General features: G+C 40.6%; 1 protein-coding gene across 9 annotated transcripts in view; it reads right to left on the bottom strand.

Moving 5' to 3' along the window:
* Window positions 1-16,151, bottom strand: part of EHBP1 (EH domain binding protein 1) — a 205,458-nt gene that overhangs the window by 42,069 nt on the left and 147,238 nt on the right. For 4 of the 9 annotated variants that reach the window (XM_066546360.1, XM_066546362.1, XM_066546365.1 and 1 more), the window contains 3 exons: window positions 10,717-10,861; window positions 3,134-3,250; window positions 197-324 (listed from right to left, as the gene is read on the bottom strand). In XM_066546360.1, coding sequence (XP_066402457.1) covers window positions 197-324; window positions 3,134-3,250; window positions 10,717-10,861 — 390 coding nt within the window. Of the gene's footprint in view, window positions 1-196; window positions 325-3,133; window positions 3,251-10,716; window positions 10,865-16,151 lie in introns of all 9 variants that reach the window. The other 5 variants (XM_066546358.1, XM_066546361.1, XM_066546359.1 and 2 more) reach the window with 2 other exon arrangements.

Here is a 16,151-nt window from a genome sequence, read left to right on the forward strand (position 1 = left end):
AAAAAAAAAAAGAAAATGTGTTGATCAATCAACAGGAAAAAACCCAGTGCATTGCATACCTAACTGCACTGCCATGAAGATTTTCTGTGTTTCTGATTCTGAAAGATTTGGTAAGAAATTATTTTCCTCCTCCCAAAATACAAACCCTCAATCATAACACACAGGTACCAAAACAAAAGCATTAAGCAAAACTTACCTTAATGTCTTGCTCTGAGCTATCTGTTACAGTTTTCTGAGCAGCACTGGAGAGTGAATTTGCCACCTGTGGCTGAGCTTCTAGGAGCTTCTTCAGCTTCAAATCCACCAACTTACTGTTTTGTTCTGCTAAATATGCAAATACCACATACAACAGAGTGAGATGCATTTCAATGCAAACTCGCTACAACAATGTAGCAATTTAAAGGTAGATTTAATTCACTTTGCTATCATTTTGAACTTAAAAAAAAATAGAAGGAGTTGTTTTTGTGATTGGGATTGGTGCAGGTTTGTGTAACATACATAGATTTTTTTTCTTGGGAAACATACATGACACTTAGCTGAACAAGTAAACATGCTTGCAGACAGCAGATGAAAAACACAGAAAGTAGATAATGTTTAAAGTTACTCCCAATGGGTACATACCTATACTTTGGTATAAAAACATGCTTAAAAAGCCATTTATTTAAAGATGAAAATTTATCATATAATTTACATACTGATAACCCCTCAACTTTATTAACTACTAGTTCATCCTTCTCGGCACAGCTTCTCATAAAATTTCAGTATCAAAAAAGACTACTTTCCAGTAATAATTTACTATGATTCATAGAATATGGTAAAACTAGGAGTCATAAAATGTTTCAGAACTACGTCAAAGGGACAGACTCGAAGTCTGCTGAAGCCCTCAAATTTTTTAATCAATTTTAGGAACTTGGATCAGAGCCCAAATGAATAGCAGTTGAGAACTTTACCTCCCACTGATACTCATTCTGTATGTCAATGTTGTGAATGGCTGTGTGAATTTGTAACACACCTACACATGGAGTTACCTACACACACCCACGTAAGGAGGAGGAAGTGCTAACAGCAAGCTGCAGCACAGACTGTGGAGCTGCCCCTGGGCAGGGAAGCAGAGGAACACTGGCACAGAAGCCCCCAGACACACCCTCTACATGCAGCCCCATGGGAGAAATCACCCCTGCACTGGAGCCAGCAGAGCATCACCTGCTCATGGGATGCACTAACACCTGGGCCTTGGGTCACAGGCAGAGGAAAGAGCAGGTCTGTGTTTTCCCACGTGCACAACCTGAGTTTTTCACTGCAGGGTGGTGACTTCTAGCTGGTGTGGAAAGTGGAGTCATGACTGTTTAGCCACACATCTACTTCCAAGGTTTGGAGCACTCCAATGCATATTAGCCAAAACATTTTTGGCATGTGGGCAGTCAAATGCTGCCTGTCTCCAACAGCAATGGGCTGGGCTGGATTATGAAAAAGGATAGTTTCCCTTTCCTCTGGCACACCCAGTCAGGGTGTCCTTAATTGAGGCTCACATGTAAGTACATGCACGTTCTTGTGGGTTTATACATAAACATCATGTAATAACCATGATATAAGAGGTTCACAACACGTAGAAACACTGACAAATACAGACAGAAGCGGTACTTAAAACCAAGGAGTAAAAACAAGTTTCCTCTTCTTGAGAGAGGTAAGAGGGGCTAAGATTCAGCATGGGACTAATTAAGATGGTCCATAATGATCCCAAATCTGAGATGTCACTTGACAGTTGTACTTTTAGGTGTTCCCAGGAGATTCAGCCTACACTTGGTATGACTGGAAGATTTAAACCAAAATTCATGTAGTGTAATTTCTACCACAACACTAGACTGCTTTCTGTATTACTGCCCATCTTCTTCCTTACTTGTCTGTACCCCTGGCTACTGTGCAGACTGAACTGCAAAATCATGTCCCAGGTCTTTTCCAGGATGTCTCCCCATGGTGGACATGGAGAACTGGGCAGTGGGTTTGTATCCCTGAAAAGGTACTTCTCAGAAAAAAAGGCCCACAGAAATAAATGTTGGTAGGTCACTGGGCACTGGGACAGGAATATTCACTTATTCAGCTTCTCTTCCTTCTAAAATTAACCAGTTTCTATTGGAAAATTATTTGACAGGATTCTGATTTAAGTAAGCTAAATTCAAGTGCTGGAAACAATAAATATATTTTCTTATGTGTCTGGAAATCCTCAAACAGAAAAAAATAAAGGACATTACTCAAATCCTTTGCATGCAAGCAAGACTACAAAATGCTATATACACACCACTGTTGGTTTAATTTACAAAGAAAAAACCACTAAATAAGGTTCTGATTTAACATATTATGGACTACACATTTGGGTCTAACTGGCATGCACAGAATCAAGCCAGAGGATGCTGAAGATATTCTCTCTTGTACTGCCTGTTTCAAGACACAGTCCTGTGCTGGCCAAGTTACTCCAGGCCTGAGCTAACTGTAGGATTCCAACGTATTCAGCACCACATTTAACATCTAAATTCCAGCTGGGCTTTTTTTTGAAAGGGGGAAGTAACACTCCTGCGACTTCATGTGTTTATAAAACCCCTGTTATTTGAACACTCTTAAGTAAATAGGACTGCTTCTGCTCATATTTATACCTCCATGCCCCCCACTGGGGCAACAAGGTGTAAACACAAGAACTGGTCCTTGGAAGGCACCAGAGAGACACCAAGTCTATATGAACACAGAAAGACACATTTTCTCCTCTTCCCTGAGCAGATGGGCCAGGATGGCAGTGCAGAGTGGCAGCTGTAGTCACCCACACAATTGCTCATCCCTCTGCCCACGTGGCACAACCCAGGCAGGGTGCTTTCAGGTGGCTCTGCCTTACCAACGTGGCCTAGACCCCCTTCCCCATCAAAAGAGAAAGAGACATTTAAATCTAATATTGTTGGAAATAATGATTTTGTTGATTTTAAACTTCAACTAAACATGAATGCAGGATATTAAACATTAGGGTTTAAGAGACCTGAAAAGGCACATGGAAATAAAGCTGACAGAGAGACAAGCAGCACATCAGTATTTATATGATGATGGAGTGTTAGTCATGCAAAATACACAAAATAGCCATTATTTAAATTACCCGTTGAATCAAGGTCATTTTCTAGGTTAGTAAGTTCATCTCCACCTCCAGTAACAGAGCATTCAGGAGCCTCCTCATTAGTATCTATCTCAATATTATCATCATCCTCATCCTCATCTGTAGGAACACACAGCATTAAGGTTAGTATTTCCATACGTACATGCAACACATCACTCAAAAAAAATGACTGCTTTAGGGAACAAGCTGAGTTATGATTAAAATGCAAATAATTAAATAAGTCTGGAAGGAGACTCCAGTCTGTCCACTTCTGGATGTACCTTTAAACTGAGGCAATTCATTAAACATATGGGGGTCTCTGCTGGAAACTCCTGCTCCAATAAAGGCAGAGCCTGGCCTCAGCAGTGGCTGTTCCCTGTGCTGAACCTCTGGGTAACTTGAGTCAAAATGGTTTCTCCCAGGCTCCCAGTTCTCTAAATTGCAGAATGGGTGCCAAAGCTGCCATGTGGCTGGTTCAGATGGGTCTGGGCAGCAGAAGGACCTCGAGCTCCTGTCTCCCCAGAAAGGCTCCAGGTACTGAGTTCCCAGCTTGGTGAGACTTGCTACTCCCTCACCTTGTACATCCCAGAGCAGTGATCACTGTACATGCCTAGCTTTTAAAGTCTCCTCCTGTACTAGGAGGAATGCTACCACCTGGAACATCATGCTCAGTAAGCAACTATGTCAGGTGCAGTGAGAGCACACTCATGAATTGCTGCTTTACCAAAACCACAGGATGGGTCAGGCTGGAAGGGACCACTGTGGGTCATCTGCTCCAACCTCCCTGCTCAAGCAGGGCCATCCCAGAGCACAGGGCACAGGATGGTGTCCAGGTGGTTCTTGGCTATCCCCAGCGAGGGAGACTCCACAGCCTCTGGGCAATCTGTCCCAGTGCTCGGGCACTGCACAGGGAAGCTCTTCCTCATGTTCAGGTGGAACTTCCTGAGCCTCAGTTCCTGCCCCATTGTCCCACTGCCTCTGGACAGAGCCTGGTCCATGCTCTGGCCCCTCCCTGCAGGCACTGACAGACATGGATGAGGTTCCTCCCAGTGTCTCTTCTCCAGGCTGAGCAGCCCCAGCTCCCCCAGCCTCTCCTCAGAACTGAGGTGCTCCAGTCCCTTCATCATCTCTGTCCCCCTCTGCTGGACCCTCTCCAGGAGCTCCAGGTCTCCCTTGTCCTGAGGATGCCAGAACTGGAGCCAGCACTGCAGACTGGCCTCCCCAGGGCTGAGCAGAGGGGCAGGATCACCTCCCTGCCCTGCTGCCAATGCAGTTCCTGATGCAGCCCAGGGTCCCCTTGGCCTTCTTGTCCCCAGGGCAGGGCTGGCCCATGGACAGCTCCTTGTCCAGCAGCACCCCCAGGTCCTTCTGTGCAGAGCTGCTGCCCAGCAGGTCACCCCAGCCTGTGCTGGTGCCTGGGGCTGTTCCTGCCCAGCTGCAGACCCTGCACTGGCCCCTGTGGAATTCCAGGAGGTTCCTCCCTGCCCATCTCTCCAGGCTGTCCAGGTCCCTCTGAAGGGCTCAGAGCCCTCTGGGGTATCAGCCACTGCTCCCAGCTTCCTGGCACCAGTGAACTTGCTGAGCAGGCATCTGCCCCTTCATCCAAGTCATTGATGAATAAGTTAAAAGTGCTTTACTGCACTACTTTTCATCAGCATTGTCTGTAAGCTACACACATTTTAAATAAAATAATAGTTGTACTTACATTTTTATGGAATCTTTCTACCAAGTTTCTCAGAGCAGCTTATGAATATAACTCATAAATGAGCCCCATAATGTTTTATGAAGTAGGCAATTATTATAATTACAGTTATGATGATGATGTAGGTAAATTATGGCACAGAAAGAGTAAGTAACCTGAAGAAGATCAAATGGCAAGTTCTGAATTGTGAAGCAGATCCCAGAAAAAATCCTGACTCACATTTTCAATACAAATATCTAATGAAATTCAAGTCCATAAAAGCTAGATGAGTACTTTCAAAGTAAGTAGATACATTATATTTACTCACTTTTAGATCTCATATCAAATGGTATCTACACTTGTTCAGACTTCCCCTAACATTTTTTTCCTATGTACACATGCATGTGTGTAAAAATGATAAAAAGGAAGAGGCTAAAGTACGTCTGAAGAAACAAGACAGTAACTAAAGGAACTTTAAAATATCTTAGGACAAAAAAAATACAAATTATAAATATAGGACATGGGTATATTCAAACATCATATAAATATAGTACCATGATGCCATAATTCTGAATCCCAGAGGTTTGGACCAGGATTGGTGCTGATCACTCATGGCTTGGAAACACACTCAACGACATTCCCAGCCCTGAAGCTTGCACTTTAGGCCCACGCTGCTGTCATGAAGGTCATACAACTGCATCTTTATTCCTTTATCTCCACAGCACCTATAATTCCCATTTTAGGAGCCTGTTGATTTTTTTATGTCTACTACTTTTTTCTAACCAGCTGCCCCCTCAATTGCCCTGTAACTAATCAACACCTTTCACAGACCTCTGCTGATATAGGGTAAGGCTCTTGCTGCCACTGACAGGAGCAAAGAGGTTCCCACTCCAGTGTCCCACTTATCCACCATCAGTTGTGTGTGTGATGGAGCAGCAGCCTGTGAAGCAGGACCCCTGTGCTTCAGCTGAGCACCATGACTTCCCTGGACTCCCCTTCATGTGTTCTCCTTAGGCTCTAGAAGGCTCAGCTTTCTTCCAAGCTTCCCCAAATTGAGCCAGAGTGATGGAGAAGAACATCTCCTTGCAGCCAATCCAAGATCTGCGAACAGACCTGTGACCTGACAGATTGTGCTTCAGGTGTGGAAGTGGGTGGGCAGAAACACTCCCAACTCTCTGAGACACCCCCTCTGTTTCCACTTAAACTCACACAGGTGATACTGGGATCTGGACTCCTGCTGTTTCAGGAAGGGCAGAGATAAGTGAACAAAGTAGAATAGCACAGCATGATCTTCATGAAGTGGAAAAAAGGACAAAAAGTAAAGGGATAAAAAGCAGACTGAAGAGAAAACAGAGAACAGTAAAGCAACAACAGCAGCAATTTTGATAGTTTTGATGGTTTTGAATTTCCTTCAAAGCTGCTCTACTGTTTCTGATGAGGAGCTGGACTTTGCACACCACTATAAATCCTTCATGATGGTGTTGGAGAAAGTCAGTGGCACTCAGGCCAAGGTACTCTCAGATACATCCTGGAGTTCACAGGGGCACACTGAAAGCATGACTGGGCTACTGTGGAAGAGGCAGAAGGGAAGAAAAAGAGACTCTCATGGGAAACCAAATCCACCTGGGGCCTAGAAGTAGGCAATGACTTTTTGAATCACCCAAAGGAGTCAGCTCACAAGGTCAGCTCACAGCTACCAGTCACCCCACTGCATGCTAGATGTGTCAAAACAATCTAAACAAGATGACAAGGTTTAAGACTCCTGCATACTAAGGGAATGCTTATATTAGATTATTTGATTTTCTTTAATTTAATATAGGAAGATGAGATCAGAGGCACTGCCTTTGACACCACCATTTTAGGAAACAAAAGAGATGGCAATGTGGAAGACACTAGTTTCTGGTATCAGATAATGACCTGACCTAGTATTTAATTTAAAGTTAGCAGACTTTGACTGAATATGATTATCAGGACATTTACATTTTATTTTAAAAAAATCAATTAAGAGCAGTAATTTGAAGTTATTTCAGAATTTTTCAAGTATCTTTAAAAATCTAGATTCCTTGATTTAAATTACTCTAGGGTTTTTTTCCGGTTCAATGTTCTTCCAGTGTATTAAAAGGGAAATGTGTTTAGGCAGCATGTTACAACAAGATTTTGCAATTATAAATGATAAAAGGAACAACATGACAAAGAGATAACAGATATCTTTGATGAAAAGAACAAATTGCTAGTGTGAAAAACTTAAAGCACTTGGTCTAGAACCAGGGCAGATAGTTAGAAAACGACTGAAGGACTGAAGTACTGCTTCCTTGGAAAGTATGTAAATTTGAATCCCAGAAAAACAGTAAAGCTTTACTATGTAATGAAGGAATGAACAAAATAAAAGATAAAAGGATTGAGTCAACAACTTAAAAGCACTGACCATCACCTGCACAGCATGGATTGCAGTCTGGACTGGAGGGAGGGAAATAAGTATCTTTTGGAACCATGTGGAAATGCCAGAATATTGGTGGAAAGGGACCCAGAGACATTTTATAGCTCTCATGTCTTACTACTCAGATTAGGGTCAGGCCTAATTTGTGGTTAAACTGATATTCTCTTGACTTGGTTTAAGCTTGTCCACACGCAAAGGATTTGCAGCTGACTGCACCAATTTCTAGATTAAATGAAAAATGAATAATTTTCATAGTGAAGCAAAAGCATTAATGGGGGCTGGATCTCGTTACCGGGAGAAGCTGCACAAACAGCACTTGCTCTTCAGGGAAGGTATCTCCAGCCTTCAGCATTGTCTCTGGGAAATCCCTCAGGCTTGTGGATGTTGAGATATTTAGTTTATTTACTTCCAGGTACAGAGTTCTGTTTAAGGCTACAGGATGTGACAGGAGCCTGGGCACAGTAATAAAGGCAGGGAATGGAAGAAATGCAGGGTTGAAATACCGGTTCCGTGTACAAGAAAGCTGATGTCAGGACAAGAAATTACAGCAGTAACTGTCGACAGATAGAAACACTGCCTGCTAAAAATATTAAGGACCTAACACTCGTTGCATGAGCTGGAGACTAAGCATGATGAGTAAGGCTGTGCCACCACATACACTCCCTGAAGATCACTGCCTCAGAAGTGAGATCTTGAACATGCCCTGTCCTCACCACCCCTGGGTCTGAGCCACTTCCTCACACCGACACCAGCTCAAATAAAGGATGGAGATGTGCCAGAGAGTAAAGAAAACACACCACCCAAATCCCAGAAGAGCAGACGGGTGTTCCACTGCTCAGGGACAATTTCTAGATAATATGTCAATTCTGTTGTCCCAGTGCTGCTAGGAAAAGAGGGGATATTTGGATCTCTATCTCGATACTGTCCCTGGATCCATCTCAAGGCATCCGCTTATCGGCCCGAAGCTAATAGGACATCTAATAAATTTGAAGCTGCCATCCCAAACCCTCTGGCAGTTGGCAGGAAGAAGTATTTTCTGTCTCACATGCCAAATAACCTATGAAAAAGACTGGATTTCATAGCTAGGGATGCTGCTTATCCAGGAAAGTTTCAACTTGGCATAGTCATTTGAGTTTCTCAGACCTTGGTTAAATAAAGCCTTTTAACAAAGAATATTGCACCAGTGCCAAAGCGTGAAATTCTTAATGAGCACATAGAAACAATGGAAGAGATCACGCTTTTACCTACAGTTGTAAGGAAGAAGTTTGTCTTTAAAGACTCCAGAATCCCAGAGCTGAAATGTCACTTTTTTTTCTTGAAATAATTGAATTGAGAGTAAAATTATTTGGTACATTACCTTTTTGTAAATCAAAAAGTAATTGCAATCAATGCACGAGAAGAGATTAATGATGTATAATGGACGAGAGAACTCAGAAAACACAAGATAATAAGCTTGTGTTGGGTATTGTATAGGGAATACAGGACTCCACACAATAAAAATGTGAATGCAGTTAGGGGAAACATTCAAAGTCCAGTAGTAATAAGGATACTGTCTATTAAATCCTAATTTTTGGTGGAAATTGAAAAACCAAAAAGACTAAACCCAGAAGTAATTCCAATTAATTTGGTCTGTAAAGTGTTGGTGCCATTTCACAGAACTACTACATTTTAGAAAAATTAATTTCTTTAGGGGAGATTTGGTGTAGCACCTGAAAATACCAGTGGCGTGGTTAAATTATATGGAAGATGTGCCATAAGGAAACTCTTTGAGAAGGAGGAAGCAGAAGAAAATGCTATAAAATCCACACTGACACAAAAAGAGCAAAGAGGGATAAAACAAGACAGGGAATGAAAACTTTAGGTCCAAGAGAAGTTCAAAAAGATTGGCCAAACTATTGGCATGAACAAAAAAAAAATCCAAGTAAGAAGTATAAATCAATGCAAAAGTAGAAAGCTGGATAAAACCCAATAGGTAGAGTGGTGATTGCTTTATAAATGAGTTGTCATCAATGCCGATACTGTCTGCTCTTTTAGTAACACTAAACTCTCTGGGTGCATATGCAATCTCCCCCTACAAATACAGTTTTCTTTCAATATATATGCACAGCTACCTCTCTGACTGCTTACAAATTGCATGAAGGGCAGGAAGAGAAATGGCAAAATACAGAGGAAAATATGAAGAGGACGACCACATCCCAGAAAGCAGCACACTGGGATATTTAGCAATTCTACAACTGAGTCACTGCAACAAAACAGAGTCACTGTTATCCAGCTGAGCACCCAGGATAGAACCAAAGACCCTACTTTGAGAGAAGGTATGGCAGGAACAGCTATGCACAGGCATGCACAGGAAGAAGGAAGTAATGAAATAATGTAGGATGGAGAATCATGAACTGTGAAGAGGGATGAGGAACACCCTGGCCTAGGTAATACCCAAGTCCTGTGTCATTTGGCTCAGCCTGTCTTACTGCCATCAAGGATATAATTTCTCTACTTGCCACAAAAGAGAATTATGTTGGCAAGCTTGGTTTACTGGGCAAAGAGAGCAAAACTGAAGACCAGACTAAAAGGGAGATGCAAAACTCACCGCTTTTTCTTTGGTGTTAAATGGAACAGAAGTGTAGGGCTTAGGGTGCAGTAAGACTGTATTTAAATATTTAGGCATTTATATGCCTAATACATGTAGTAGAGAAGAAATAAATATTTTTGCTGAATCTACACGCACTGTCAGTATCAAGCTGGATTTTCCTTACACTTTGGCTTATGATTACGAGTTAGTTTGAGAAACACTATTTCCCTTAGAATATGTAGAAGACATTAAAAGAGCAAGAAGCCTGCACTGAAACATGTGCTCAGCACCCATTTGAGTTTGAGTGACACTACATTACTCCAGCTCATAGCAATGGCAGGTATATGAATTTTAATGGTATTTCAAAGTCAGCTTAATAACATTATAGCAATATTACAACTCAAAACCTGTAAAGGCAAGTGGTCTGTCAAAAGACTGCCATTTAAAGTCAAAAGGTTGTTGCCCCTACCTCTCACAGACCACCTTTAAAATTCTCTTCTTTTGAACACATTTAATACAAAACAACACTTCTTAAGTATTTAAAATGCTGTTTTTCCCCCAAAACTATGTCCATGTTCCTATACAAAAATATATATTGAAGAGAAGCAAGAACCATGAAATTCTAAGAAACTGTCAGTAATAAGAAATCTGTAAATAATCGGCCAACATGAGCTACTCGTTCACACAACATATTTTTCTTTCAATCACATGTATGCTCTTCTTTTAACTGTTGGAAATTAGGCGGCACAACGTGAATTTAGGAGACACATCTACGGCCAGGTCTTTTGAGACATTCACCTGATGAACAACAGCGTTTTGAAGTGCGAAGGAAAGTGACACCCAAAAAGGTCTGGTTTCTAGGTTACCATAAGAGTAAGATACAAGGTTCCTCAGCTCACCTCCAGATGCCTTTGACCTTTCTTTCAACTTTTCTGCAGCCATTTCAGTGTAGCTGGGAAGTTCTGACATCTTCACTCCAGATCGAGCTTCTGCTATTAGCTGACGAGCTCTCTCTCTCAGCTGCCGACGCCGCTCTTCATCTTGCTGCTAAGATATATTGAACAGTTGCCAACTCAGTAATTGACAGAAATGCAATTTCATTCTCAATCTGATCATCATGATAGGAACTGGTTTACAGCATGGTGCTTGGCCCACATTATAAATAGGACGCTCGATATCAGTTGGGTGTCACACCACAATTTTTAAAGACATCCATGCGTCAGATTATTTTTTTTAAGCGTTCCCCAAATTATTACTGCATTAGAAACCTGATGATTTGCAATGTAAAGCATTTATAAATTATGTTCTATAAAAACACCTTGATGAAAATTTGCAGACACTTTCGTCTCAAAGTAATCACACCCAATGAGTGATCTGAGCAAAGATTTACTGTGGTTATAAAATGGTTTTACTAAATTGAATTACTCATTTGAGTAGTATTCTGTCACAGAACTGAACTGAGAAGCCAGATATTGCTCTTACTCCAGGCACCAACTTGACTTCAAAGTATAAAGTGGCATCAAATATGAGGCATGTTCTTTGACTTTAATGGATATTTTTCTTTTAAAAAACCCAAAAAACCTAATGAAAATGACTGCAAGAACAACAGATGTACTCAGAGCAGAAAAGACTTTGCATCCCTTTAAAACATCCTACTAGTGGGGCTTTGGTCAATAATTAAAGGAATCATACTGGAACCATGCCAGATAGTGCTGTCTCACTAAAGCTCATAAATTAGAATCATGATAATATTTCAGTTACATAAATAAGCAAAGTTCTGCAGCATGAAATTTTGTAAAAGACTAACCCACCATGATAAAAAAAAAATTCAGAAAAAGATCTGTTTAAACATATCTATAAGACTCACCATCTCCATAAGAGAAACTATTTCAGTTTTCACCATAAGCATGGGATTTTTGCTAAGTCAGGACTGTTCTTCCCCTCAATATCAGAAATGCTCATAAAGTGCAAAGAAGTCAGTGTTTGGCTTAAATCTAACCTTCCAATAAGTTTATGTATTATTGTCATAATGACCTGGATAAATCCCAGGTACAGGCTGTTGACCTGAACTAAGTGGAATATAACAAACTGCCTAATTTTGGAGAGCCATTCTGGCAACCTTCCCACCAACCCAGAAACTTGAGCATCCCACACCTGCAGAGGCTGGTGAGAGCTGCTGCTAAGTGCTATTTAGTTTAAGCAATCATTAATAAAACAAGTGCAAAATACTAATTAGGTACATTTTATCCATTTCCATGTAAATTGTTTGTTTGTAGCTATTTACTCAGCATTGTTCTCGGCACAATAGAAAAAATGCAAATGACTGAATCAGAATGCAGCCCTAATGGGACTTTCTGTTTATAACCATTAGCCCAGAGGTGTGCTGTAATTCAATCCTCCAGCAGAAAGATTTAGCCTCATTAACAGCTTGCATGGGCAGGTTACAACTCATAAAACCCTACAGTAAACAAAGTATATGGACACAGCACAATATCTCGCCTCTGAGTGACAGAGTCCCGATTCCCTATCAGATTGCCTTGATTTACTTTTCTCCTAATGTCCTCCCCTGGATAGAAAATTCTGCCTGGGCCCTGCGAGGCAGCGGGATGGCACATGGGCTTTGTTTGCTTTCTCACCCTTTAACTTCCCAGAAGGCACAGAGCAACAGTTCTATCAAAAATTTATTTGGTGAAGTACACATTAGAAAGACAACTGGAAAGCTTCCCCCCCCCGCCCCCCATGCACTATAATAGATCAATTTAATTTAATTTCTAGCCAGCCAACTGACACAGCGAACGGTTTTATTTCGACCCACAGTATTTGCTAACATTAATTACATTGAATTTTACTTGAAATAAAACTGCTCAAATCTCTAATATTCCTAATTCCTTGGATATAGGAACTTAAATGACTTCCAAGAATGAATGTACAAAACTAAGATTCCCACATGGTTCAACGTCAAACAATTTAATCTACTTCAGCACATGTAATTTAAAATGGGGCCAGTTACGTGTTTGTGACAAAAATGCCCTAAACTGAGCTGGCTGATTTCTCCTTCTTTCCTCCCCTCCTCCTGAAAGAGAACTTGCATCCTGAATTATTAGCATAGTCATTAACATCCCGGGGATCTCCAAGCAAACACAGATTATGGTGGCTTGTGTTTGTGCTGATTAAGCCAATCATCACCAGCGGATAAGGGAAAAACCAGCCTAGTCCTTGCTTAAATTCAATTCAGGTATTTGAACCCTCCGTTACTGAGCTTGGCAGAAGAAACGCTGGTAAGAAGGGGCAATGAAACCGAGAGCAGAAAAAGTAGACAGAGTAAGTTTTGAGGTACAGAAAAATAGTTAAACAGCATATCAAGCTAGAATTTGGAAAGAAAAGGACTTGAGAGAGGTACAGAGGCACAAACAAAAATATTAAAAAAAACAACCCAGGAGATATGAAAAGAAGCACTGCACCAAGAAAGGACCAAGCAAACACACATACAGTGACTTATTTTTCCCTGTACAATTGAAAAGAAAACTCAGTAAAATCTTCCACCCTCTGACATGCCAGAAACATTACAGTTTTCTTTGTTATTTCCCCCCAACTATTTTGTAATGGTTTAAAGATCTGCCGTGCAGATTCACAGTGAGGAAAACTTCACTATTTAAGGACAAACTCTTCAAGAATAAGTAATGTAATTCCTTGTTTCCCTCCTATAAAAATGTATTGGTATGCAATTTTTATATTTCACAGTTCACTGACATCTCGGCAAGCTTTCTTCCACTGCTTCAATGGTGCTACTTTTAATTTTATCCTCCTTAGTCCTAGTAATTAAAGTGATCAGCAGTGGCATCCCAACGGCTTTGACACAGCTACAACCCCCTAGCTGACTCCGGCTTTTAAGGGAAAGGGGAAGAAAAAAAAGGACGGGAGTTTCATTTCACTGGAACAAGAAAATCAAGCTTCTCCAATCCTCAACTTTATCCAATTGTTCTTTCAGCAGCCTTTGGATCTTAAGAAACAAATAAAAATGGCTGCCATTAGGGGGTCCTGTTTGTACTCGCCGCAGACAGCAGTGACTGACATTACTTTGGCCAAAAATTATGCCGTGGATTTGGGAAGGTGAATTCGAATGTGAAACACTCGCAGGGCAGTTTCCGAGATCATTACCCAGCCAGCTGAGAGCTGCTCAACTCAGAAAAATATTGAGAGTGGTGGAGTCTTTCAGGGCAAAAAACCCCCAAACACTCCCTTAAAAACCATCTCCTTAAATGACTAAAAATTTTGCAATCTTCTCATAGTAAAAAGAAAATAACCCACAAAACCTTTACTAGGGTTTTCAGTCCTCCTTTGGTAGAATTTTGGGAGGACACAAACTGACTTTACACCAGAATTCTGATAATGTATTGTCCTCTCACTATTAAAAAAATACAGTCTGGTGAACTGCATTTATTTGATATTTAAAAAGTAAATTCTTTCCTGTGTCCATAGACTGGGGGACAAAAGTAAAATTTAAAAAATGTAGTAAATTGCTTGTAATCCACAGCAACAAAATCAAACCAGAGTTGTATGAGAGAGAGAGCAATTCCTGAAGCTGTAGGTTTCAAAATGGTTCGTGGTCAGCCATGAGTGCACAGTACATCTAAGAGAAAGAACTTGACTGCCACCTCTTTCATCATTAGACAGGAAGAACGGCTCTGTTATTAGCCATTCAGAAAGAAAAAGACTTCTGTGCTTGTCCAGAGGCAAGGATTACCAAAATGTACCTATTCAGTTAGAAGAGGAGAAAGAAAAAAAAAATTTAAAAAAATAAATAAAATTACATGAGCTTTAAAGGTTTGAGCAGGCTGGGTTGTACTGTGACCTTGATCGGCTCTTGTTTGAGTAAATAGGATTTGGGATGAAACATTAAAACTGTTTAGCAGATCTTTTCAAACCATTTCAAACTTTTCTTATGTTGGTTTATAATATAACCAGACATGCTTGTAAATGGCCACACCTGCTCATTCCTCTGGGGATGGCCTGATCTCTGCCTCTGCTAACAAAGAAAGGACGGGAGAAAAAAAAAAATCAGCCTTTCTTGTTGCAAAACAGAGTGGAAAGTCAAAATCTTTCTCAAGTTTGTCCCATCTGGTCAGATTAAATCTTTGCTCACCCTAGGGATCACATTTATGTTTGGTCTCTACCACTGTTTCAGAACAGCTCAAAATATACAGGTAGTGAGCAAAATATGGATTGCTAAGCAAGGAACACTCGGCATAAACAAAAGTGGCTTTGGATTTCTGTGGCTGTTCAGATTGTAGGAGGTGGTAAGCAAAGACAGACATAAACATCTTGGGTATTTTCCGCCTTCTGCCTGGTCTCTACATCAGCTACCTCACTATTCATAAACTGCATGTAACTTGAAAATATTTTTTCATGAATGCACATCACAAAAAGTATCAAACTGCTTAAGTAGCTATTGGTTTAGGAGCTATGGCACCGATACACTGATGAGACAAGACAGAATGAACACAGAAGTAGCTCAAAGTCAAAACTGGAAAAATCACAAACAATATCTTAACAAAGCTGTCCCCCTTAAGAAAAAAGCTCCAAAAATTCACAATAAAACGGGATGGTGTGGCTGTAAAATGGAAAACACCTTCTTAAACCAAGGAGGCATTTTTAAAGAAATAGCCAACAATTTCTTCTATTTTTTATTTTTTAATTTTAAAAAGAATTTTATGTTGTTCTGGAAAACGTACAATTCAGTTGGTACAGTATTTCTCTGTAAAGAATGGTGGCTGTAGAAAAACAATCCACTGATAATTTAATTCCTTGTGTCATTGTGAAACTGAAAAACTCTTAGTTTACTGAATGGAAAAAAATTATTTGAAAAAAAAGAATGGCTGACTAAGTAAGTATCACCTTGTGCTACATCCAAGGCCTCTTGCTGGTTGTCTGGCTGCTCTTTTGTAGGCAAAAAGGAGCTGAACGCTCTCTGGCTCCTTAGATCTGGTCCAACAAATGCACTGCCAGTCATGCACACGGATCCAGCTTAAAACTCAGTGTGAGCCTAAAAGAAGCTAGTCAAACTGGCACCTACTCATGCAGAAGTAGATAGATTTGTCATGACAGGCTGATTATTCAATGTAAAGAAACAGTTTAGCTTTTCTAATCTGGTACAAATACATCTTTCTCAGAGAAAAAAGTAAAAGGTCTAACAGTTCAAGTATTTATAAGTAAAGAAACCAACAAAAAAATTGTAACGTCAAAGTGAACCACAGGTATTTGTGCTGGAGCATTCTCCTAAACAGCCCCCAAGTTCTATTCAGATAAATAAGATTTAACCCATTTAACCATTTCA

Source organism: Molothrus aeneus, chromosome 3, assembly GCF_037042795.1.
Source record: "Molothrus aeneus isolate 106 chromosome 3, BPBGC_Maene_1.0, whole genome shotgun sequence".
In the NCBI taxonomy this organism is placed as follows: Eukaryota; Metazoa; Chordata; class Aves; order Passeriformes; family Icteridae; genus Molothrus; species Molothrus aeneus.